The sequence below is a fragment of the Ambystoma mexicanum genome, chromosome 5q (genome assembly GCF_040938575.1).
Source record: "Ambystoma mexicanum isolate Mex_15411 chromosome 5q, UKY_AmexF1_1, whole genome shotgun sequence".
Classification (NCBI taxonomy): domain Eukaryota; kingdom Metazoa; phylum Chordata; class Amphibia; order Caudata; family Ambystomatidae; genus Ambystoma; species Ambystoma mexicanum.
Window position 1 is genome coordinate 809,159,752 of NC_090933.1, and position 27,599 is coordinate 809,187,350.

The 27,599-nt window shown below is 43.1% G+C and overlaps 1 protein-coding gene and 1 long non-coding RNA gene across 3 annotated transcripts in view; one reads left to right on the top strand and one right to left on the bottom strand.

Annotated features, from left to right (window-relative positions):
- LOC138497682 (uncharacterized) overlaps positions 1–15,547 on the bottom strand; it is a 308,845-nt gene extending 293,298 nt beyond the window's left edge. Inside the window, exon 1 of the long non-coding RNA XR_011278638.1 lies at positions 15,232–15,547. This is a non-coding gene — a long non-coding RNA (uncharacterized lncRNA). The remainder of the gene's footprint in view (positions 1–15,231) is intronic.
- Positions 1–27,599, top strand: part of LOC138497680 (carbonic anhydrase 13-like) — a 1,250,189-nt gene that overhangs the window by 657,642 nt on the left and 564,948 nt on the right. For both annotated transcript variants that reach the window (XM_069621291.1, XM_069621292.1), the window contains exon 5: positions 7,476–7,571. In XM_069621291.1, the coding sequence (XP_069477392.1) occupies positions 7,476–7,571 (96 nt within the window). The remainder of the gene's footprint in view (positions 1–7,475; positions 7,572–27,599) is intronic.

Below are 27,599 nucleotides of genomic sequence, written 5' to 3' on the forward strand. Positions count from 1 at the left end.
TGATTCCGTGGGGTCACTTCCTGGTTGTCTGTATGTAGTTCTATCAGTAACTAAATTATTGACCATTGCTTGATAGTCCTTCTTGTCCATCAGGACAATGGCTCCCTCTTTGTCCACCGGCTTGATTATAATCTGTTCATTATTCTGTAGTTCCTTCAAAGCTTGTTGTTCCTTTTTCTTGAGGTTGAAGAATGGGTGACTTTCCTCCTTCTCAATCTCTGTAATCTTTTTCAATAAAGCTTTTTCGAAGGTGATAGATTCTGGAGTAATAGAGTGCAGTGGGGGATAGTACTGTGATTTATTATGGAGATTAGTGACTCCCTGGATAGGTGGAGACACATTGTCCATGAAGAATTGTTTTAAGCGTATTTCCCTCATCAGTTGTGTCACCTCGATACACAATTCAAAGAGATCATGTGTATTTGTGGGAACAAATGATAGTCCTTTTTGTAGAACTTCCAGTTGGTCATGACTCAGTGTCGTGTCAGATAAATTAACTACCAGTGATTGTTCTACTGGTATATCTTGATTTCTCATATTCTGTCTGTGCCTCATAGTTCTTTGGCGTTTTGGGCGTACCATCCTCTCCCTCTGTTGCGCGTGACCTGTAGCGATTGGTCTTGTCGCCATCCTCTGGACTTCCCACGGCCTCTGGGCTGTTGAAAACCCTGTGCATTCCCCCGTTGATTCTGCTGTTGATCCTCAAACCTTAGGGATTTTGCTGGTCTTGTGTTATCTTCATCCGAGCTGCTGCTGGAAAAGTTCCAATTATTTGGTCTCGGTCTGTTATTTTGCTGGTAAGGTCGACCCCTCTGTTGTTGTCCGGTCTGTTAGTTCTGGTTACAGTTCTTTTCTATTTCCTCATAGTATTTATCTGTGATGTAGGGATATTTTTTCTCGTGTGTGAACACTGCAATATCTTTCTTGAGTTTGGTGATTTTCTTGTTAATGTTAAATTCTTTGAATTCCTGAATTGTTGCATCCAATGGTCCCATACTCTTCAGATAGTTACTACGATCATTTTTGTTGCAAGGGCGTCTTGTTTTGTTATGATTTCATTCATGAGTTTTTCAGAGACTGTCTTTGCTGTATTCATTATGGGGATTAACCAGTCCCTGGTACATTTATTTGCTATGAAGCTCCAGTCTTTTCTGAATTTTATCTGGTCTAAAAAGATATGTGGTTTTATTCTTATTATTAGCCCATTGGGGGCTGTTTGTGACCTCAAATACTCTGTCATGATCGCACCATGAAGCTCTGTTCTTATGAGTTGTTTTCGTAAAATTTCTAGTTCATTCCATTCGTCACCTTTAGGTTGCAGACTCGTTTGTTCTTCGATCCCTAAGATCGATGGATTAGCGAGTATACCCTCTACCAATTCCTCTGCAAACGCTAAAAACGTTGCTTCCGCCTTATTAATGTTGTTTGTATAGTCGGTATTTTTTATATAGTCATATGCTTCTCAGCCCTAATCAGTGTTGCTGTTTAAACCTGTTTTAAGTGTCTTTGTCTAGTACACTAACTCACGGTGTGTACACACCGCTCGAAGAACAGTCAATACAATTAGAGTTGCGTGGGTTACTGGATTCTGTCTCCCCCCAATATTTTCTAACACATCATGAGCAGAATCAATTTCATTAAAATTGTTAAACCTATATCTTGCGTCCTATCCTGGCTCACTACTTTCCTGCAAAAACACTACAAAGAGGTGCACGCCCTTGGGAGTCAACCAATTTCTTTAATTATGTTGCTAACCCTCGGTGTGACTTGTACATAAAAATCACAGCACTCATTGGTCCAAAAGGTTATACTTGGTCCAATTCTTGCTGTGTGTTAAAAACACAATGGATAGTTGTTTGCCAAGCTCATATATTGCTTCTTTATGAGTCAAGTGGATCAGGATATCACCTTGAGCCTAAAATTGTCAACCGGTTTCAGCAGGGACAATTGGTTTGCCGCTTTCTTCAGGACTATGGAGATAGTGCTTTCTTCAGGACTATTCCACTTTTAGATGGGACTATTCCACTTTTAGATGGGAGTCTCATCTGAGTATCAGCTCCCTGCAAGGGAAATATACACATCAGGGGCCTTGAAGTATACGACTATTCTATTTTCTGAGCTTTTCTAAAAAATATGGATTCTTACCACTGTCTGTCATCTGGGGTAGTGAGCCATCAATTCGAATTGTTCTATTCCTCTCAGGAGTTTTGTGATCCATTGTGTTTTTAACACACAGCAAGAATTGGACCAAGTATAACCTTTTGGACCCATGAGTGCTGTGATTTTTATGTATAAGTCACACCGAGGGTTAGCAACATAATTAAAGAAATTGGTTGACTCCCAAGGGCGTGTACCTCTTTTTAGTTTTTTTGCAGGAAAGTAGTGAGCCAGGATAGGGCGAATGCCCCCTTGGCTGTTTCCTGGGTAAAACCAGGAACAGATTCCTTTCCTATTTAGGGACATTAAGCTAGAGTTAAGGACGCAAGATATAGGTTTAACTATTTTAATGAAATTGATTCTGCTCATGATGTGTTAGAAAATATTGGGGGGAGACAGAATCCAGTAACCCACGCAACTCTAATTGTATTGACTGTCCAATTACTGGAGCCACAACGACGGTGCTAACAAGGTAAGCAAATACGTTTTCTTTTAGGAAAGAATTTCACTTGTGCGCGCGTACGGACATTTTGTTTTGGACGTTGTTTCTACTTTCTTACACAAAGGAAACCAAAACTAAAATTAAGTTAACCCCAAAATGTCCGGAGCAAAGTTTGAAAATGGTGACAGCAATTAGAAATACCTAAGAAACGGAATTGTATGAAACAACTTTGAAACACTTTCTTTTTTGTACGTAGCTTTTTCGCGAAAGTTGAAGTCTTGTCTGCTGAATTTCAAAACTTGACTGAAGATTTCTTCCTGATGAACTGGATCTTGACAGAGATGATATTTCTTCTTACTAAATGTCTTTCTTAAGACTTTAGGCCAAAAAATATTCTGGAGAGATACTATACATGACCTACTCTGAAGACATAACGAATGAGAGGCAGTTTAGAAAGTTTGAATTAAACTATTGTCTTCCTGCCACCAAAGCAACACTCCTGCCTCTGCCCTCAATCTTAGCTTAGGATCCTTCCTGCACTCTGAAAAATAGAGTTAAGGGCCAAACCAATCTAAATTGAAAACCTAGAAATTAATAAAATAAACTAAGAACATAATATTAGTTATGCTTTTAATTACTCGTCTATTTGCTCCGGGGCCTGACACATATGTGGTATCATTTCAAATACAAGTGATCCAGCGTGGGGGTTGGACAGGTAACCATCTGTCCTTGTGAGGAGACATAAGCATACAGAACCTTACTCATTCCTTGATAAATGTTAGTTGAAGGAACAAAGGGTTTAGATCCCAAAAATGTACACGTCTGCATGTTTTCCAGTTGAGGGTTGTTCCACATCTTTAACTCACTACCACCTTGAACTCTTCTTAATAACCTCAAACACAATTTCACAAATTAAATCACTGATAACATAACCAATGAGTGCTTTTTCAAGGGACTGTGAACTGGAAGGGTCTGAGACTTTGTTAGGCAGAATTGCATGCAGTAACCTCTGGGAACACCACACACAATTAGGACTACAGGTGTAAGCAAGACCAACCCTTGGTATAAGTCTGTACCACACAGTTTGTTGGTAGCGAGCTGAGTAGCCATGCTTATCTCAAGAGTGAATGTGAGCAGTAGCAGTAGTTACACAAAGGACTTTCAATCACAGTGGTTCAAGTAGACACTTATACCCAAGGTTTCTTGGTAAAACACTTATTAATTTATTTACACAATCATTTATAAAACATTTCACTATAGGAAACAACTTAATATTATACGCCAATACAAAAATCTAGGTTTTTGAGACAATTGGAGCTCCCTTGAAAAGAGAGCCAAATGGCAGTTCAAGTACTTAGAAGTGAGCAAAAAGGACAAATGTAAGTAGAATAGATTAGTTATACTTTCTAGGCAGTGCAAATAGTTTCAGTTCAGCTGAATAGTTCAATTCAAGTCAATAGGCCAGGCCATAGTAAATGGGCTAGTGTTCTGGATAGGAAAGAGCAGTTCTGGTATCAAACGGTAAAGTCTTTGCAAAAGTTCTCAGAACTAGTTTTGCCGAAAAAGGATCATTTGTGGGGTCACAAGATGATTAGGCCTGCGAGTTGGGAAAGTTTCACAAACTGTCACCGCAAGAGTTAGGATCTCTCAACCGGGTTGGCACATTACCTTAATATGAAGAAAACAAGAGTTGCTGAAGTTGTGGTTTCTGGCAGTTCCTGCAGATCTCGCTGTTCCTGAGCCTCAGTCGTGGGGACAAGAGGGAAGATGTTGGGGGACTCCTGCACTGCACGGGATCGTTGAAGAAAGCAAACAAAATGGAGTCACTTCAGTTCCATTAGCTGTAGCTTCAAGAACACAAACTGGTGTCCCTCTCCCTGGTTAAACCTAACCAGCCTTGAGAATGGTATCCAGGTGTCTTATGAGTTGATTGGTCCCACCAACTCAAAGGAAGAAGCCGTCCTTGAAGGAGCTTCTCTGTCAAATGGAGTTTGGCAATTCGGACCTGCAGCAGGGCTTCACCGGGCAAACCAACGGTCCAGTGTTTGCAGCAGCCGTCCTCTTCCAGCTCATCTTCGGTTCTTTCGTTCCAGTGGTCGACTCTGCCTTCCAGTCCAAAAGACTCGCCTTTTAAACAGTTTTCTCCCTTTCATTCCAGCCTACCTGTCACTCGCCGAGCAGGTTGACTGTCCTTGCTGGACAGTAGGCCAGCCAATCACGCCAGAGTGCATTTGGGTCTCCTAGGAGACTAAGCACAGGGAGTTTCGGGCATTTCCCTCACTTCCTGCCCACCCCAGACACTCAGACGCCAGAGGCGGTCTTAAGTCCTGAAGACCACCAAAGGCACACAAACGAAGGGACCAAACCTGGATTGGCGCGCAGAGTCAAACACTAGAAGGACCTTTCCAAAATGAAACAGAGAAAAAAGGACCTGTTTTAACAAAGGGGCTTAAGGCATGAAAAACATGGCTCCCCTGATTTTTAGCTACCAGTGTGCGCGGTTGGGAAAAATCATGGTAGTTCATTGTAAAACCACTGCCACCAGCCTTTTCACTTGGACAGGGTAGCATTTGACTGCTACATGAGTGTTTAGACACAGGGGATACTATGTAACCCCTCTAGCATTCCATTGTAAAATGGTGTGTGCTGGGTCTATGAATTTGGAAAAGACTAGTAAAGTCAATTTCACTTTACATTCTCTGGGAAACAGTAGTTCATCCCAGAGAATGTATTTAAACCTTTTGGAAGTCTAAAAGACATTCCTGTGTCACTGCACTGAGGGTGCTGTATAACACACATGAAAAGATCATGCCCATGGAGTTATCTAAAAACTCCATAATCAAAGAACACAAGTGAAAAACACACAACAAAACACATGAAAGAGTGGGAAAATAGGCCCACACTCTTTCCAGGTAAAAAAAAAATCAAGTCCTCAAAATCCAGCAAAGTTGCTGGGGGTCTCTAAGGTGAAGGGAATTAGCACATTTATGAGAATTTTCCTCAACAGACTTCAAGGTGGATCTTGTGTTCAGCTTGGGAAGGCACTATAATTCTCTGACATTTCTAACACATACTTAAGAGTATCTACTCTTTGACCTTAGTTAGTTATTTCTGTTTATCTCTAAGGAAGTTAGTAGGGTTATTATGGTCACAAGCACAATAAGCTATTGCACAACCTCAACTACTTTGTGGTGTTTTGAAGCTCAAACGACTTCTGCCTCAATGCCACTAAGACTGAGATTGTTGCATTGGGACCCCTGCGCCCATTTTACCACTTTCACTCTGGCCAACATCGCTTAGCCCTGTCCCCGCACCCACCTGCGAAGCAAGAAACCTGGGGGTCATCTTTGACTCCACTCTCTCCTTCTCCTCTCACATTTCAGGCATCTCTAAAAAATCTAACTATCTGCTTCAACCTCCTCAGATGTACTCTGCCTTTTCTCACTTTCCCCCAGAAGCTCAATGTCTTCAGAGCCCTGATTCTCTCCAGGATGGACTATTGCAACAGCCTTTTCCTCAACCTCCCTTCTTCTGCACTGCGCCCTCTGCAACTGATCCAGAACAGAACCGCAAGACTTTTCCTTGGCCTCAAGGCTAGGGACTGCATCTGTATAACGCTGGAATCCCTCCACTGGCTCCCCGTGGCTGCAAGGATCAAATTCAAGACCCTTTGCATTGTTCACAAGGCTTTCTGGCGCCTGGGACCTACCTACCTGTAACACTGCCTATGTAAATACTGTCCCTCACGAGCCCTCTGCTCATCTACCTCCAACCTTCCACGATTGAGCTGGTTCTCCAAGCAGAGGTTTGGAGCGAGATCCTCATCCTCAGAAGGTGCCTCCCTCTGTAATAACCTCCCTGTCGCCCTCTGTCTTGAGCCGGATCTCCTTAAAATCCGGAAACTCCTCAAGACTTTCCTCTTCGCCTCTTCCTTCTCTCTCCCTCTACCCTGCTAATCCAGTTCTCTGTTTTTCCCTTTCTCCCTATTATTCCTTACAGCACCCTGACTGACCGTCGGGTGTACCTTAGAGTCTTACTGGTCCCCGGCACCCCTGCCAGTCCTCTTTCGCACTTGCCTCAGGGCCCTGCCACCCACCCACACTCAATGCATTTGTGAAATTAACCCTACAAAGTGTCTCTCTCTGCACTTACCAAGTCTCAACCGACCGGGTGTACTTGTTCCCCCCGTGCACTTGCTCGTTCCGTACGCACCATGCCTGAAGATCGTATGTCTGTTCTCAAAAGTCTTCACTCCTTAATTGCACTGTTAACACTGCAGAATTGCCACTAGCCCTATTTGCTGTCTCCCCAACTGTTAAATTATTTTGTACTCACTTACTCTGCCTGTGCAGATTATTACTCTCTCAGAATTTCAAGGGCTCTGAGTGACTGTTTGTTTTTTTCCCCATGTTCCTGCCCTCCTTGAGTGCTTTGAAACACTTGCATGTGTATAGGCGCTATATAAATAAACAATAGCATTCCATAGCATACCAAAATTGTGGTGCTCTTTAGGTACGTATAACTTTAACATTATTAATACAACTTAGTCTAATTCAGATATTGGAAGGATTTTTGTACACTGCGTATCTATCTGAAAAGTGGTCATTCAGGTCTTGTCTGTACGTGGGAAACATTCCTTGAACCCAAACGTCAATGGATCAAATGAGAAAAGCATTAGGATTATCAAGCTGTCAATTCCAAGGGTAGTGTAATTTTCCAGGGTTGTTGAGTGTGGTGCCCCATGAATCGAGTGGGATGTATGGAGAAAATATCATGATAGCCTAGCCTCATGCAAAATCGGGAAAAGCTTGGCAAATTCTAATACAAGAAAGAAAATGACAATACCATTGCCAATATGGGTTCTTTTTTGTTACAGCTTCATATGGTGCACTGGAATTCAGAGAAATATGCAACTGTTTTGGAAGCAGCTCATCACCACGACGGCTTTGCTGTGTTGGGTGTCTTTCTGAAGGTGAGCATAGTTTTTACTTTTATGTTGCCACCATTCTTTGCATTTTCTCTTCTATGCAACTTGTGATTTAGTTATCAGTGGCAATTCTAATAAAAATGAAAATGTTCTAAAATAAAAGAATGCCCCTGCTATCAAAAGGGAACTTTGCTCTAGGCAGCACAACTTTTTAAAAAAAATATTTGTATTTAATGTGTTTAGCTTACATTGAACTTTTCACATATACATTTATAGAATTTACAATATATAACAATATTTAAGAAAAACAAGAAAATTATAAAATCTGTACTATTTAACATAGCCCGCATTTATAATCCTAATAATATAAAATAAAAGAAATGTATAATAAATCAGAAATCAAACATTTCCCCACTGCAACCGACACATGGTATAAAGCAATCTGTAGACCCATCAAACTCGAATTCAACCAATAAAACCAAAAATGTTCACTCTTGATTTCGTCGTACTTGCCTACAACAACACCTAAATTACACATATTGATGTTCCCAAGATTTAAGCATATTATCATTACATGCCGGGAGTCTCTAACATGTGGGAACATTTACAAATCCGACAAGTTCTATGTTGGAGCAATAAGCATTGTCTAGGGCCCGTAATTGAGAGGACCGACAGTTGATTGGTACGTAATTGCAATATCAGCTTTCTGACTGTCGGATCAGGACACTCAATTGAAACTTTTGGGGAGAGGAATTTATAAGTTAACTACTCCACCATCCGAAAGGGGGGCACTTTTTCTAAATGTGTGAAATTCAAATTCCAATTCCACAACATGATCTTATTACGAAAAGCCAGCTTGTGCCCATGGCAGTCCACACCTTCTTCACCATTGCCACCTACTAAGGACACGCTGATTGTTCCAAATAAGGATTAAATAGCCAAAACAAAGTTAGTTCCTCTAATAATTGGTTCCTTCTCAAAATAACCTGCCATAGTACTCAGAACATTGAGTGGAGGCTAAAGATTTCAAATATAACTCTCCTTTACGCTTCAGTGCCGAAGACTTCAAAGAAGTCAAGCCAAGTTCAAGCCTCAGAATGTGCATCAGAACTGCCTGAGGTAGATTTAACATATGTTTCCAAAAATGGCCCTCAAGGACATTCAACCAACTAGCACCTCCAAGCCGAACAGTATGGCCGGACAGAAGCACTGAACATAAAGTGTTCTAATACCAGCCATACTGTACCCAGCCGTTTGCCTCTAAAATATCACAAATAGGCCTGTCAGCTGTTCAGCTCTTCTAGTTTTAATGGCAAGCACTTCCTCCTGGTGATCTGTGCTACCTATTTCTCGGCCCAAGCAGGTGTAACTCGCAACATAATAAATTACCTTCTGATCTAGCCGGTCAAGTGGCACAGCGAGTAGAGCGCTCGCTTTGACATCAGTGCAGAGCCTGCGAGCGCAGGTTCGAATCCCGGCAGCGCCAAACTCAGCGGTTCATCCTTCCGAGGTCGATAAATGAGCACCACACACCGTGGGTAATAATAAGGAGCGCTCAGATACCTGCGGGTTCGTAGCGCTATATAAATGCCAAATTATTATTTATCTAAAATAAGTGGGAGCTTAGATATTTTACGAGAGGAATAGAGCATTGCCTTAGTTTTGGAGTGATTAATCTCAAGATTGTTTGCACTAGTGTACATTCCCAACACTTTAAGGGATCCGAGTATGCCTGAAAATGTATGTTAAAGAATGACCAAGTCGTCTGCATACATTAAAGAGGGTATTGAAACCTTAGATTGAGCCCAATCTAAGAGGGCAATGAACAGTCTCTCTTTGTTTTACAGGATGATCGGCCATATACAGACTAAATAAAAGGGGTACCAAAAGGCAACCTTGTTTCACACCCTTTGTTGTATCAATCCAGTCTGTAAAATGGCCCACGCCACCAGTCGGATTTGAATCTAAGTTCCTGTATGCAACCATCTAATCACTTGGAGAAGGTAAGCAGGGCACCCCATCGCCACACAATGATTTCAGAGCCGACCCTGATGTACTCTGTCAAAGGTGGAGTGGAAACCAATGTAGCAGGCATAGAAACCAGCACCGCATACACCATAGGCTGTGCGTTTTAGGCAATCAACATTTTGTATATTGTGAGAGGTGGAACAACCTGGGCGAAACCCCATTTGAAAATCATCTAAGATATAATACGAGTTAACCCATTGCGGTAGTGAACGAAGGATTAGGAGGCAAAAATCTTCCCTGTCACGTCAAGCATTGAAAGGAGGCAGTAGTTTGTTGGTAAGGGCTGCATTCCTTTTTTGAAGAAGGGGATCATAATGACATTACACAAATAAACAAACAAACAAACAAACAGACTAACTTGGGAATTGTACCGGACAGGCATACCTTGGTAAACAGGATTTCCAGAATGGAGGGCCATATTTCAGGGTCCTTCTTAAGAACCATAATTGCGAGGCCATTGGGACCAGGAGCTTTAGACTTTTTTAACTTCCCAATGGCTACTAAGATATTGTCACAGCCCCATACTAGGTCAGTTGGCACGGTTTGTGGTGTAACAGCGCCATTGCTTGAATAATTAACTTGTCTATGCACCGACCAACAAGCTGAACTGATGTGATTAGTCATTAATTCCTCCTTTGCCCCTTGCAATGCCTGCCAGATGGACTTGGTGGTACCAGTCTTTAATATTCCAAACTTATGAAGCTTATTACGCTTTTGTCTAGTGCTCCGAATAGTTTTAACAAAAATGTTGCCCTTAGAATTGCTACAAAGGGTACAATAAACTCCTGAAATCTAATTTATCGGATAGCTTTTAAGCCAAGTCTCTAGCTCATCTCCATTGTGCCGATGTTATGCAGTTGTCAAATTAATCTCTGCACTTTGCCAGCATTTTGTAAACTTGCTCAGGTTTGCTTCAGACCAAGATATGTGGTTTCCCGCCGTATTAATATCCATACCACCAATGTTTGTTACAGAGGGTAACATTACCAATCAATAGGACTCATAGAGAGGACCTTGATTTCATTGAGCATACTTACAGAAGAGAACCAATAGTCCAAGGTAGCAAAAGATTTACAACTGGACCATGTTGTTCTCCCCGGGATGTCACCTGCCATTAAGCATTGATAGCTGCCACAAAATCACAACCAGCGAACCCCTTGAGAGCCTTCCGCTCCTCTAACTCCAACTCTATGCGCATCAAAAGCTTCTCCAAACAGAGAGTGGGGGGTAGGTCTCTCTCTTCGGCTGGTACCTTACTGTGGAACAGCCTCCATTGCCATCTCAGACTTGAGCCGGACCTCCTTATGTTCCGGAAACTCCTCAAAACTCTACTTTTCTCTTCCTTTTTCCCTCTTTCCCTTCCCTGCCAATCACTCCACTTCCACTGAGACTTCTCATGTCCTTCATGAATCTCACAGGTTACCAGGCCCTCTACCCAGATGGCACCAGCCCCACCCCACCCCATCATCTCTGCCCTTGAGGGCTCCTCAGCACTGTCTTTGCGGGCCCCTGCCTGGTGGTTCTGCATCCCACCCTGGCATTTCTCCTCCCTTGGCACCCCGAGGCTCTTCCTTCCCAGGCTCCCACCAGCACTTGCCCATACCATGTTTCATTCCCCTCCCTTCCCTATCTCCAGCACTTCTCTGCACAGTACTTGCACGTCTGAATATCATAAGCCTAGTAGGATCACAATTGTATATATAGTTTTTGCCATTGTTATTTTCTCCCCTGCTCCCTCCCCACTTCGGCTTGCGGTGCCTCAAAACATATTTTGTTGTATAGGAGACTAACAAATGCTCAATAAATTAGTAAATAAATACATTCTTCCTTTCTATTAAAGGGGCAGTGTCTGGCTAAATGACCTGCTTGTCCACAAGAAAAGCATAGGTTAATTAATAATTTTGGGCTTCGAATTTCTTCCACCCAGGAACTCCCCTTGCTTTTTATCCAGAGGTTTGCTTGTTTCCCCTCCGCCATCTCTAGGCGAGGGTTTGGAAAAACTTCTTTGGCTTCCTTGCTTTTTATCCAGAGGTTTTGCTTGTTTCCCCTCCGCCATCTCTAGGCGAGGGTTTGGAAAAACTTCTTTGGCTTTTAATCCTTTGGATTCCTTCTTCATGTCCTCATTCTTATGCACACTTTGTACAAATTAGCATCTTGAAAATGTTGGGCCATCTCAATAACTAAAGATAAATTAGGCTTATTTATTTGTAAGATAGCTTTTTGTAAATACGGTGAAACTGAATTAATAAATTGCTCTATTGTCAGTGTTTCTAATACTTCTACCAAGGTCTTCTTTGCCAACCATAAGGATAGTGTATTCTGAATCCCAGCAACAAATTCTATAGGAGTTTCATCCAGATTTAGTTTGATGTTAAGCAATTGCTGTTTATACAAATTCTCAGTCTGCCCCACCTTTTTAGACAGGCCCTCTTTAATCGCAGAAAAAGGGGTTGTACCATCTGGTTGAAGGAGGTGAAATGAGTTTTGCATTTCACCTTTAAGAAGGGTGGGTAGCCAGATAACAGTTTTTTTTTATTCTAGGCCCCAGTTTAACTGGTGTGCTAATCTTTCGAAGTTGAGAATTCCCTTTCCTTATATGGCTATAGTACACTCTGTGGAATAACTGGTCTCTGGGCGGATGCTATGATCTTCACAAGTCCTTCTTGGAACCTAGTCTCAGCATGGATCTGATGTTTGTTTAATTTGGCCAATAGTTTATTTATTGTAGCCTTGGTGACAACTTCAGATACCAATTCTGTAAAAGAACTTTCTTCAAAATCCCCAGAGTCAAGTATTTGTCACTAATTTCTGAACCAGATATTCTGATTACTTCAATAGTTTCTTCAAACTCAACTGCTCCTGATATCTCAGGGTCTTCGTCCCAGCTAATTTCAATATCAGGAGGAGTTGTGGAAAGGGAAGAGGAAACTTAAGTTCAGGGTTCTAATACTAAAGTAAGTTTGCTATACGATTTTAAATGCTAATCTGACACCCTTTTGTTATTGAACAGTGGCTTTTGGTGAAATTCTCTTTTGGGACGATCTAGAGGAAAGGCTTTTGCCTAAACTATCTGTTGTTTTAAATGTAAAATAGTGTACCTGCACCACAAATTCATCTCCCTCTGTAGTATGAATTATTATTTTCATGCAGGAATCTTATTCCCACACTGATGAGTGGGCCATAGTTTGTATCAAGCTAGATATACCCCGCCACCGACACCATATGTGAGGGATCAGTAATGTGAGACTCACGACTGTGTTTAGTTTTCTCAGGATTTGACATTTTATTGTACACAAAATTATAAAATAAACCCTAAATAAACCTACTCTGCCAGGGAATTCCCTACCCAGTCTAGTATCTGTGGGTAAACCTCTTAGCATTCACGAAACTAGCCCTCACACTGAACAACATAAACATTCAAAGCAACATGAAAAACAACATTAATACAAAGGTTACGACACCCAGTGTCTTGGATGACTTCTATTGGTCCTGGGCAGATCTTCTACCCCCAGGAATGTTCCAAAGTTAACTTCTTCCAAGGAAAAGAAAGTCTTAACCAGTCTTGAAAAAGTTCCAAAGAAACAAAAGTTCACACACATAAAATCCTCTGGCAAAAGTCTCTTCTTAGCTTGATGAAAAGATTCCCCTTTTACAGTTCCACAAAGAAAATGATAGCACCAATGGAGTTTCCTGGATGGCTTCCTTCCTGGAAAGAATAAGTAATGTGGAAGACAAAAGTAACACTTCTGCTTACATCAACTTCTCTACTTTGAGCCTCTACAGCATCTTTTATACACAGTTTGTCAGGATGCTCCTGCTTAAGGTTTGCTCCATTTTTATCAACTTCCTTCTACTAGAAAAAATGGGTGAGGAGGCTCCCTTGCCCCAAAGTTGACTTTGACTTCTACTTCTTCCAGCTATTACACTTCTGACAGGAATATTGATGACCACAGTTCTACTGCTGCTACTACAACTTTTGATATTAGGCTACTACAAATGCAACTTGTAACTCTATTCTGCTCTGCTGCATATATGGGCCACCATGGGTCCCATAACATCAGACCAGACACCCCTGATCCCAACTACATGCGCGCCGCAGCTCGAGCTTACCCTGACCCGCCTACCATCCTCACTCCTATGCCCGTCGCATTGCCTTCCCCCACTGCCTTCCAGCCATCGCTTGCAGGCGGCACAAACTACAGACTGCACGCTACTCTGCACAGTCCTATACTAAAGCCAGTCCTTGCACACACATTGCCACCACACACTCACTTCCTACCTGCATTGATGGAACTAAACGCATTAGTTAATGTAGCTGTATTACCAACCGTCATCAAGCACCCCAGCCCTGCCCTAATACCAACGCCAGCCTGCTCCTCAGCCAACACCACCACTTGGCTTTGCTCCTCCCAGCACCCCGCTCAGCTCCACCGTTTCACTACCAATACCAGGCCCTGGCACCCCTGCTTACATCTTACACCTCCACTAAGCACAACAACAAACACATGCTTTACCAAGCATCGAACAGGCCCTACCCGTGGCCCGAACCTACCGAACTTCAGATGCAGCCATCCCACAACTTAGGTAAGACACATGGAAACATACCCAGAGACCTACTTAGGAGTCCCCAAGCCACTCCCCCTACAACACAGCCCCTCTCCCCTCACCGACCCCACGTAACCACAAGCTCCTTACGTAGGCCAGGCCAGAAGCGTCAACTCACCAGCGCAGCTACATCCACTTCACCTTATTCACACCCCCCAGAAGTCAGAGTTAGGAATGCATACCTGCAATATAGGACTGCCCCCAGCCACAGGCACACACCACATACTACCCAATCCCAGGAGATCACGCCATGTGCCTCTTGCCATTGGTCCTCACACTATAAAACACCCCTAAACCAACCACAAATGAAGGCCACCACCTCCAGCAGCACACCACCTCAAATCGCTCCCCTACCTTGTGCCCTCCTTAACACCAAATCCATGATTGCTCACCCCACGAAATCCTGGACCTTATCACAGCAGACGACCTTGATATCCTAGCCCTCAAGACCTGGCTCTCTCCCACAGCAGGCCCAACTCTTTCCATTGCCACCCCACAGGGATGCTTCATCCTCTGATGTGACATACAAGAAAGAAAGGTGGAGAAAGCCTTCATCTACAAAGAATCCCTCCTGTTATATGCCTCCACCGGGCCAATGATCCCCAACTGCGAATCACTGTCCCTTAAACTCAAATGCTCACAAAACAATACACTCTCCCTGCACCTCATATATGCCATGACTAGTCTTCAAATCCAGCGCGGAAGCCCCACAGACCCACCAAAGCGTAGCGTTCAAAACTGCCTTTCATTTAGTTTTCTTATGAGCCAGATATGTTTTTTGTGTTCTCCCGAGCCTTTCAGGCCTAGAGTCTTTGTGAAGAAACCTGAACTCTCAAGTAACTTGATTTATATCTACTCAACATTTTGGAAAGAAGATTTCATTGCTGTTAACAGAAGAATAAATTCAGCTACATGAAGTTGAAGACCCAAAGTTAAGTATAACTCATCTTGTGGATTTTAGTTGGTTGACAAGTCTGTATAATGAAATCCTTGCTGTAGTAATTCATCTTAGAATTTAAGAACCCAGTTAGTTAAGGGTTAACATAATTTGACTGTTCGCACGTGAACTTACCTGCGCGCGTTAGTTTTTGCCGGATGAATCGCTCGTCAAGCTGTTGTTTTCAAGTCTATGCGCATATTCAGTGTGCGTTTATTTTTTCCGATTGTATCACGCAAGTTTAAAAATATCAATAATCTTCGTTTGCTTCCGCTTCAGTTAAGCGTGAAGCTGCGTTCTTTGAATCGCACGTGTGCTGGAGTCTACGCAAGGAAGAGTTTAGCCGCGGTAGCTTGTCAGATGAGTGCAGAGGTGTTGACGCGACGAGTAAGTCCCTTCCGGGTTATTTCTTCTTGAAGAGAAGGTAAGCAGCATGCGTATTATTGAATTTTTGCCGTAACGTTAGTTGCAGTGCATTTTTTGTTTCATGTACTACGCGTGTGCAACGTCAAACGAACGGTTAATGACTTTTAAACATTTTTTCCTGTTTGGAACTTGAGTGCGTTGGCGCGGCGACTGTATTAGATTTGAGAACCATATTAATTTAAGGAAACTATTTATAAAGCGCCAATCGTCACTCAATTATGACTCTGTAAAAATAGAATTAATTTTCTAAAAAGAAGAGTTGATGGAGCTGAAAGAAGGCTAAGGATTTGTTAATATGATTAAATTTTAAAGGAAAATAAACTCTTACCAGAATAGCTGAATGATTCAAAGGTAACAAGTTGTACAAACAAGTTTCTGAAAGACATTAGAATCCAACAAGGAAACTAGCATGACATTTCAATTATTAGAACATCAGTCATCTTTCAAAATACTGTGGTAATAAGGCAAAATGTTGAACTCTCTGCATCCTTTGAGTCTCAAGTTAAGCCAGCAAATGGAAGATTTATCATTTAGAATTAAAGGGTGCACACTTTAATTCAAAAGAGAATAAGAACATATTTTTGAATTTCCAGCATTTTTCCTCTTGTAAAAAGTTTTTAAAGTGATTAAATACAAGTAAATACAAGTAAGATAACAAGAGTAATATCTTCAAGGCTTTTGCTGAGGATTTTCAGGTAATCCAAGTCAATGTTTGTTAGATATGTAAAATAGAAGAAATATATATATGCATACTAAAATTGGTTAAACTTGTTGATCTCTCATTCATGCAGATACTGATCTCCTGAAAGGAATTCAAGTTCCAGTGTCTGAGTTTATTATTTAATCCAAATTCCCCTTTCCCCCCAGGGTGTCACGGGCTCAACTGGTTTTATATTTAGTTGAGAACGCTACGCTTTGGTGGGTCTGTGGGGTTTAGCAGCGCCCGCGTTGGATTTGAAGACTAGTCATGACAGAATGAAAGGTTGTTTAGAATGTTTAGATCAAACCTTTGTTTCCCCCTCAACCAATCATGGCTCCTGCTCTTTTCCACCATCTTGGCTTCGGCTCCAACTGCTTCCTGAGAACTAAAGTCAAGGCCTAACCAAAACCAGAAAGAAACTTAACCAGAAATGTAATATTATAATAAAATAAACCTCCAAAATAGAAAAAGAAACACAGACCAAATAAAGGATAAGATTTTACTTTCATTTTAATTTTTCAGGAACCTGCATCTACCCAGAGACCTGACAATATAGCTCAGCTAATCACCACCAACCTCAAACCATCCTCGCAACTCTTAATACTAGGTGACCACAACTTAGGTTTCAATGACAACAGTGACAACAATGCCACCACCATCGCCACCGCACTGTAAGCCTTAGGATGCTCCCAAATCATCACAGAACCCACACACTCCCATGGCAGGATCCTTGACTGGCTACTAGACCATAACTGTAACATGTCCATTATATCCACCGGACCATGCCCATGGCTAGACCACCACACTATCACATTCACCATACCAGCCATCAGCAAAAGTCCTAAGCCAGCCATTACCAACAGCACCACCATGGCCCACAATTCACACAACCTGACATGCAAAAACATCATCCCGCTCATTAACGCACCCCTCACCACCACACAAAACCCCAAAGCCCTAGTAGACCACTACAACTCGTTGATCTGCAAGGCCATCAACCACTTGGCCCCACTTAAGGCCAAGGAATCCAAGAACCCAAGCCATCACCCTTCCTGGTTCACCCCAGAACTCTGCTCCGCTCAGGCCGCCAAAGGAACAGCAGAGGCTATCTGGCTCAAGACATGCACTCTCACCAATGAGAGCCTCCTTACCATGCTCTCACACCACTAGAAATAGCTCATCCTCACCTCCAAGGCTTCTAAGTATAATGAAAGAATTGCCAATGCAGCCACAAGTTCTCGCAAACTCTTCACTATTCTCTGTGAGTTAGAAACCCCAACATCCCCCCTGGAGACTGTCCTGAAGGACAATGCCTGGTGTAACACAATTCAAGACACCCTCACTGGCAAAATCACACAGCACAATCCAAAATACAAGTTAAACAAGCCGATCCCTCCACTGACTACCACCTACCTGGCCAACGTTGTGATGACATCCCGCTATTTAATTCCAACCTATCAGTATCTCTGCCCTTGCCCACACAGTTATCAGCCTTAAACCATCCCGCCTTGAGGGTGATGCATGCCCAGCAGGCCTTGGTCAAAGACTGTGCAGAGCCTCAACTCCCACTTATTGCCACCATCATCAACTCCTCCTTCTCGTCTTGCTCCGTCCCACTGTCATTGAAGGAATCCTGGATTTCATTGCTCCTCAAAAAAATGGACCCTTGACCCAGTCATTACCACCAACTATCGTCTCCTCACCACGGTCCCTTTCCTCCTCAAAATCATGGACAGAGTAGCGTATCTACAAATACAGGCATTCCTTGAACTCCACCACATCCTAGGCTCCCAAAAATCAGGCTTCCGCCCCAAGCATGGAACAGAAACAGCACTCCTCAATTAAAAAAAACAGCTGATCAGCGCCAACAACAGCAGTACCATATCACTGCTCCTACTACAGGACCTCTCTGTGACATTCGACCTCATAGACCATAACATCCTTTGCCAAGCTCTAATCGCTCCCCTGAAGCCACTAAATGGATCGCTTCTTTCTTGTCAAACAGGGTATTTGCAGGGAAAACCACTGCCTAACTGACACCTAAATCCTGCGGATTGCCCGAAGGCTTCTGCGTATTGCCTACCCTGTGCAACGTATACACCATGCCCATGTTCGACCATCTCAATGCCCTGGGAATATTGTATACCAAATACGCTGATGACACCCAAATTCTGATGCCCCTCTCTGGGGAACACCAAAAAGACACTCTCAGAATTAATGAAACATACGAAAAAACAGAACTCCTCCTCATTGGCCCTTCTGCAGAATCTCCCTCAGGAATACACATCATTCGTCATCGATGGCCATAAGATTCGTGTCACCCCCTTTGTCAAGACCCTTGGGATCTACCTTGACTTCTCTCTCAGCATGACTCGCCAGGTCAACCATATTGCCTCGACATCAGGAGGTGCAATCAAACTCATCAACGCCCGTAAACCCTTCCTCACCACTACTAACCGGCCGGAAGTTGCACGGGCACTAATGTGCTCCAAACTTGAATATTGCAACTCCTTACTTTGTGGCACTTCTCAAAGAAATCTCTGCAAACTACAGATAACCCAACCTAATGCACTCAGAGACACACTCGACATTGATAAACAGGACTGTAAATCGACTGCCAGGAAAGCAGCTCACTGGCTCCATGTCAAGGACAGAATTAACTTAATAATTCTCTCCCTCGCCCACTGATGTCTGTCAGATGATGCGGCAGGCTACCTAGCTGATAAACTCAAAAGGCAAGTCTCAAAAAGACTGGCAAGAGCTGCCTACAGCCATTGCCTAGGTTCAAGCTTTCAATAGCGCGGGGATTCCAGCTTTCCTGTACGGGCACCTGCTCTTTGGAATAAACTACACGTTCACCTGCGAGATGTACCCTCCTACAACATCCTCAGGAAGCATTTAAAAACTCTCCTGTTTAATTGAGCCCACTCGCCCCTTCGTGAACAACCTTGATCTATGCCTGTTTTCCTGGTAACTAGCGCCTAGATGCCCAAGGGCTGTGTGTGCTACTATAATGTACAAATAAATAAAAATAAATAACTTCAATTTTAGGTAACTTCAACAAGACCTCTTCGACCTCTACAGGCTGGCAAGGCACTCTTCTCTCTTGTATGGTAAGAAAGGGCAGCCTCTTTGCCTGTCTTGCAGCTCCCACAAATCTGGTTCTGGCTCTTAGACCCCTTCTTCTCCCTTCAAATAGTCTCAGCCATGCAGATTTTAAAACAGCTTCTTTTAACAAGTACACAGCTCCCTTCCCCAACTTCATATATACCTTTCCTCCAAAGGTTACCACAAGGCTGTTGTGCCACTCTTCCAGCTTTAGATAACTTGGTCACGTTTATTTAGGGGTTTCTTGCCTAACAACAACTTCAACAACCTCAGACCAACGGTGTATAGTTCTTAATTCAGTGGGCTTCACTTTTATAGAGTTCACTCTATGGGCTTGCGTAATGCTTTCACTTGCTTCAGCTTCAAGCTTCAACCACTTCTACAACTTCTGCTTCAGGAATTAATGTGTTACAAGATGTAGGGCCTCATTACGAGTCCGGCGGTAACCGAGGCGGTAAAACCGGCTGGTTACCGCCGGACTCGTATTACCATTCTGCCTCCGTGATTCCCGGAATTACCGGGGCAATACAACCCCAGTTTTCTGGGAATCACGGAGGCGGAATGGGGTTAATCCCCATTCCCATTGAGTCCTAAGGGACTCGATGGGAATGGGGATCATGGAAACACCGGCAGCATCTCGTAATGCTGCCGGTGTTTCCTCGTCTGCCTGCAGGCTGGCAGTGTTAAACCCGCCAGGTCAGACCTGGCGGGAACATCACCTCCCGCCTGCAGGAGTTGGAATCAGGCGGTCCGGAAACAACGGTGGCGGCGGGTTTACCGCCACCGTTATTTCCGGACCGCCTGAGTTGTAATGAGGCCCGTAGACTTCTTACTGAAAATTAAATTAAACACACAGGATTTTGTGCCACTTTAAAGAGAGACGCCTACTCGCCTTTTCGGTCAGCATACAGCTTCCAAGGTATCGGGAAACATTGTCTCATGTGCGGCCTCTGTAAACAGTGCTTGTAACACTTCAGTGAAAGTCAGTTCTACTTCAATTACGCTTACCAGCAGCATTATGTGTGTTAACAGGAGCCGTGCGACTGCTTTGCAACAAAATATTTCTAATATTAGGAAAAGAGATGCTTTCACCACATGCGAGCGTTCTACATAAGTGTGTGTTACCTCTTCCTTATTACACTTCTGTGATTAAATTCTATTGCATAGATGTATGTGAAAGTGCAATTAAAGCTGGTGAAGGCAAGCGTCCCCAACCAGCACGATCCTCCCCGCAATGAGAGACAATGAAGGACTCTCCCAGAATGGGAATAAGGCCAAGACAGAGTGCGGGTGAGCGTAAATGGGAGTTTATCAATCAGAATAAGGCATGCAAAGAACTCTGCAAACTCCGAGAGCGCTCTGTCTGACAATAGCAAAGACAGGCGTATATATTTACAAAACACGTCATCAGAACCTACATACTATAAGGGGCACAAGTTCAATGGGATTGGGTGGTGATGACTAGCTCTAGGCGCTGCTGCGATGTGGTTGGCCTTGGCTGGAGGACGTCACTGGTCAGCCTCGTGGGTTGGGCTGGGCCTGGCGGGTCGGCTGAGTTCATCCGGGCGGTGTTGTTGTGCCATTGTGGCCAGTGTCAGAGATGAATGTCTTTTCCTGACTTATTTGCCCAAGGCCATGCACACCGCAGTCATTCAGTTATTGCAATATTATCTTCTTTAGTAAATCATTCAATAGGTTATTCTACAGGTTAATGCAACACAGGAGGAATGCACCTTGTGAGGGGTTTGATGGTCATTCATCAGTGCGTGGTTACCAGTGTCCTGTTGACAGGTACCATAGGTCGAGGGGCTAAGTCTCAGGGCATGGGACGGGCGGTACATGCCTTTCTGTCTTGTTAGAAGTCGTTATGAATGGGCTGCTGTATGTTGCCACAGTATTGGGTGTCCTAATTGCACAGGGCCATAAGTCTAAGGTGATCTGGTGGGTTGTGGGGTTTAAGAGGGGGCGCCTTTGGATTTGTGTATTCAGGCAGAGGTTTACTGCTGTGCTGTAAATAATGCAGGTGGCGGGCCGTGGCCTTGGGTGCTGCAGAGGGGACTACAAATTTTTGAAGCGGCTCCAGCCTGGTTGGGGGAGGTGGAGCAGCGCGGCGCAGTCCTCTGCTCTCTTGTTTGGCAGTCTTCGCAGGGTGGGAGGGGGAATGGCCTTGCACATATTCACAAAGGTATCTTCCTCGTGTGTTGCCGACTTTAGGTACAAACATTTGAACACTCTATAATACTCATTTGGATCACTCGAAAGCATACATTTCAACTTTGCTAAATGTCTCTCAAATATAGCCAGTCTGAGCACCTTATTTGTACACTATATTTTAACAACTACAGCATTTAGTTATATGCATATACATTTGCAGTAAGTGAGGTAGTAGTGTGGTTGGTGGAGCACAAAGAAAGAGACTCGCCACCGTGCGTGGTGGTAGTGGCACATAAGGGCTTAGACATACACACGACGGGTGCATTCTCGCGCGTCCTTCACATGAGCCCTCTGTATGATTACACTTGTCTTCCCTTGTACTCTAGCAGCATTAATTCGGTTATGGCGCGGGACCGTGGAGTGTAAGCTTTTCAATGTTACATATAACGAATAGTCCCCCGGAACGCTTTTTATTATTTGCACACAACTGCAGGGGTGTGGGTCCTTCATTGCTGGTGTCATGTGAACATGCGTTCTACCATAATTACACATTTTTACAGGTTTCTTTAATAGAAGAAGTTTTGTGAAGAGAATGCGCGTATTACAAGTAGTTTTGGCATTAGTATTTGGGGACTTTTCTGCTTTCATCCGATGACCATTTTGCAGTTCTCTCCATCACCCAGGCTTCGCTGGCCGGGTCATGCTGGGAGCAGTGATACACTGCGGAAGGTGAAATGTTACAGTGTTAGTATCTTACGCTAGCTCATGTCCGTCTTGTTTGTGGGAACGGGCGCTGCGGCAACAGGGATAATTGAAACTCTCCGAGGGTGGGGGCCGCGCTACAGTGCGCTGAGCTCACACCATCTTTGTTAGATAAAATGTTTTCTGAGGCCTAGCTAAATTCAATATGTGTGGGCAATGTCTTCAGCAGGTGAGCCCTCCACCACCTGGGCCCTGGTGGTATGAGGGGACGTGCAATGAGCCATGGCCCTCACCTGGGGAAGGGATGTAGGCAAGGGGGTCTCTTGGACCAACCCTCCCCTACACTAGCTACACTTACCAGCAAGGTATTTCTGTTGTTCAGGAATACAGAGCTTCCTTTTCTGACTCCCTTTGACAACGATTGTGAACTGCTGCTGCTTTCTGGCTTGGTTTCTTCTACTGCTACTGCTACGGGCGCACTTGAGACCCACACCCCTCTGCTGCACGGTTGTCTCTGATCGGCCTTATCAAGGGAGAGCCCTTTGAGAGACAGAAGGGGTAGGAAAGGTCCCATGTTCACCGTTCCAGTTGGCATACCTTTGATATTGTGGGGGACATGGGAATTTAGGGGTATAGAAGAATGCTTCTGGAGAGGTAGTATCTTTAGACATTTTAATCTTAGGTTTAGTGCCTTAACCTGAACCATAGACTGACATACATCAGAATGGCAAGATGCTATAACCTCTCTTGGAATGATCTTACCAGCATTCAAGAAGTGGTGCCATGTATCAACCTGCAAAATCTCCCCACCTCCCTGGGCCTGGCGTCCACTGAGGTGATCCTCCCACAGTACACCAACCCCAGGATTGGGATCAGAAAGCGTCCGCCCTTTCCTGGCCAACTGGGAGGAGTCTCTAGGCAGGGTTTAGTGGGGGGTCTGCAGGATTCTCCGCAATACCCTTTGACTGACTGCTCAATTAGCATGCTCTACATAGTAGTGCCGAAATGCTGTTCAGTCCACTTTAACATCAGCTTTTCATTAATCAAGATGGATGGAGGACCTTGGTTCATTACATAAAACCAATTTTTGCCTTCACAATATTAAACACTTGTCTTGTAAGTGGAAGTGTTTTTAGCCTTGAGAAGTACTCCTAACATTTCCATCTCCACACATTCCTTTTCTGTGTTTGGATTCTTCTCCGGATCCAATATGTGATTGTAAAATATTCAAAGTATTGGCTCATCTTTTTGAGCAGTGATCAAATTCTCATTTGGCAAGTCGAAATTCCTTTGGACAACAGAAAGGTCACTTTACCTCTTAGTGTGAGGCTGCATATTTCGGACACTTGTATTCCTCCCACTAAATCTTTAAATGACTAGTTTGTCTGTTCTATCGTTTCCATCCTTGCCATCACATGCCATTTTGGAACTTCTCCCGGTATTCTTCAAATGGGTGGGTATCTCATTTTTGGTACCATGGTCATCAAAATTATGAATTAATTTCCCATGCTTCAAGTATTTCTTATTCTAAGTCAACACCTGCTGGCTTTCCAACTTGCAGAGTATCCTACAAAAATATTCATTTGGTTATATATAGCCATATGGTTTGCTTTATAAATGACAACTGCTACAGCTACCTTTGAAGCCAATCCTGTACCCACAATAGGGATCTTGTTGTTCATAATCAATACATTTCCTATTCCTTTAATCAACTTTATGTCAGGGCCTGCATTCACATGGAATTCACAACCATCTACAGAAACAGTTGGCAAATTCTTGTTACATACCTCATCAAAAATGTTTTGAAGTAACTTAATACAATCCGAGACTTTGTTCTCAATTTATAATTCTTCTGCAATCCAAATGAGTGCACATTCCTGAAGCACTACTACTCCTTGAGCACCGGGACTCTTTTTGTTTTGGTGATTCCCCACCTTTAGTGGGAAACTTAAAATTGCTGACACTCAGGACATTATTCTGTATAAAGACCGGTAACCTGTTTGAAGAAAATTGATCCGTAAGTAATATAGTCACTGATGTGCTGTTTCAATGATTAGCCCTTGCACTACCTGATGGAAAGACTGTAACGCTTAGCCTGTTGTCAGTAATGCCATCTCATTTTCATTGATTCCCGTCTCCAACCATCAGATTGCCTTACTGGTGGACGCCATTTCATTGTTGTTTCGCTCTTGTTTTTGGTATAAGATAACAGGCATACATATCTCTGAAAGAATAACTGACCATTTATAGAACAGAGCAGACACAGGGCCATTGACTTGTGCTGTCCTTCTACTCATTTCCATGGCACATCTTGCTTCATTAATTTAGTTAAGGATTGTGCATTTTCAGCATAGTTCTCAACTAATTGTCTAATTTAATTCCCAATGCCCAGAAGTCTCCTCGACCTCAGATTATCCTGGAACTTCAGTTTCTGAAGAGCCTCCACCTTTATTCTTCTGAGAATTCAGACCATCTGGTGTGACCTCATGTGCCAAGAAATTTAATTTCTTCCTAAATCATTGTGCTTTTTGTAATGAGACGTTTGCTCTGTCCTTTTGCTGTCAGGTCAGTACATGTCTGATCTCCAGAATACATGCAATCAGGTTTTTGTTTTTGAAGAGGATTTCATTCACATAGATCAAAGATGAAAGTCGTGCGGTCCCGGGCAAATTGACTTCCCTAAAAGGTAAACTCAAACAAACGTTTAATAGCTGGTAAGAAAGGAACACTACAATATCCTGATGTTATATCTAAAGACACAAAAGTCTACCTTAAAACCGGAACCCCCTCCAACCGAAAAGCTCCTGTAAATTGGGGAAAACCCATCACTAACCATTGGGTTTTGGTACACCATATATAGGGGTGCTGAAACAAGCTGTGTACAAGCCTAATTATCCCCCTAGATTCCATATTATTGGTGATCTCTGACAATGATTCTAGACAAGCCAATAAAAGTCTATACCATTGGACAAAGAGAGGCTTTAGTTTATAATCTTGAGGCAATGTGGTAACACGCAAATTAATACATCGTAGCCGTGTGCATCACGGCAAAAAGCAACCTAAAGTTTAAGAATATCTTTTTGAATTGGTCTATTTCTGCTGCAATAGACTAAGCTTCTAAATCCTGCACTTATTCCTCCATAGGTCTGAAAAATGTGGGTATTCATATAGTAATGGAATACATGTTCTTTCTCTAACGAGTATCTTTTTGAACTTCACAAACTTTCAAATACTTTGAAACCCCTGCCATCATTTCCTCTGGGGAGCCTACATCCCCATGATTCTCTAATTGGAAAAGGATACCATCATCTTGTGGATGACACACAACATCCTTGGCCTCATATAGATATTACGAATGCACCATAAAAATATCCCTTCTAGTTTCCAATTGGTGACTTCGGGCACAATCTCTCCCTTGCCAATACATGCCTCAGATATGTGACCAGTAATAAGGTTATTTAAATCAGCAGTGTAGTGGGATATGTGGATTGCTATTCAAGTTGGAGTATCTTCCTTTAAATTCACACCATGTCACCCTCTGTTGCCCACAGAATCGTAATAAAGGTTTTACTTCAACCAAGTGTGTGTAATCACAGGTTAGGGTTTATTGTCGAATGTTCTCATTGAATTACAGAAAGGCATAATTTTACACTCTCAATGCTATCGTAACTCGCCTGGTGTAAGTTTGAACACTGGCATTTCTCTTTACCTGGAACTTAAATGTGCATGGCATTACTGGAGCACAGTTGAATGCCTGTCTATTATGATCAAAATCTTGGGAACTACGACCCATTCTGCACTTGAACTTTTGGCTCAACACATCTAATACCATACTAATTATCTGTGTGACATCATTGCCCACATATAGTAACATTTCTGTGTGGATTACCAGTCATTGTAATGTTAAAGCCCAATATTTATTCTCAACATGTATCTTCCCACAATCCCATGTCCAGACCTAGGTTGATCCATCCTAAATACCTCTGCATGATAAGGTCAATTTTATCTATCCTGTATTTGTTTTAACGCTGTTTCACTGACAATTACGTTCTTGACCCAGATCCATTTCAACATTGAATACTTATGTGTATCCATCTATCTGCTCCAGCCTTTTTGCATCTCAATTTCAGAAATAACTGAAATACATCTCTCCTGCTTTTGGTTGTACTGTGTCTTATTACTTTCTGGGGATACAATCTCCAGCTGCAGACACATATAGATGCTCTCACAAGCTGCTGTTAGCCGCTATTATGAAACAATATCATCAGAACATTTACTCAGGTAAATGCACATTCTACACGCATAAGATGGACACAGCTATTAACCACTCTAAAGGAGCTCTTTTTTCAGTGGTTAGGTCAATCTCCTCTAAGAACACTCAGACATCGAGAGCTATCCCTTCTTAAATGCTTTCAGACTTTTTTATCACCAATATTGAGGATATACGTACTATTATTGGGCCCACATAGTCCAGCAATGCTTGTATTCTCCTGGCCATCCAAGAGGTTACCTCTCCTCACTCCTGGTCATCCTTTCTAGTGTTTACCGTAGAGGCAAATTTATCTTCCACCAATGGGCTGAAATCCGCCTCTCCTTTAGACCTCATCCCCTTTGGGTACTGAAGAATGTCATGCTGCAGATTGCAACGTGGGCCACTCTTGCTGTGAATTCTTCCGGACCCTGTGGCACTATTCCTACAGCATTAAAAAAGGCACTTGTCATTACCCTTTTGAAAAAGCCTGCACTGGATCCCACTTTGCTGGCTAATTTGTAACCTATTTCACTCTGTTCATTCCTCATGAAGCTTCTTGAGTCTCTGATCTTGCCCATTCTTGGCTTCTTTTTGAAAACTACAGATTACTTTGATAATCGACTCATCATTTATAAATGACTCATCATATCATATCTCTATCAGTCAGACTTTCACCCAAGCTGAGGATTGCCTCTTTTCTTACTGACATATCTCAATCTCTTTCTCTCCCCCATTTCTGTGTGGCATCCCATTCTCTCGCCTATTTAGTTCCATAGGGATCTTCCTTGTCCCCCATACTTTCCAATGTGTATATACAGCCCCTCGTCCATCTGGTCCACTCCCACAGCCTTTGCTGTTACTCGTATGCCAACCACACAGATTATTGTTCAACTTGATCTGAATGTGGCTGAAGTGCCTGGTTGCTTTCGGGACTGCTTGGGGGCTGTGGGTCAGTGGATGAATAAAAACAGGCTCAAACCTAATAGAGATAAAACAGAGGTATTGATAGTTGGGCCTGCCTCCTTCTCTCCTGCCTCCTCTCTGTGGACATATTCTTTTTGGCCTCCGGCGCTGGGGATGCCTCCTGTCACAGTTACAGAACTTAAGAATCTAGGAGTTAAGATCCCTGCCTCTCTCTATTTGGAGGCACAAATTAGGCAC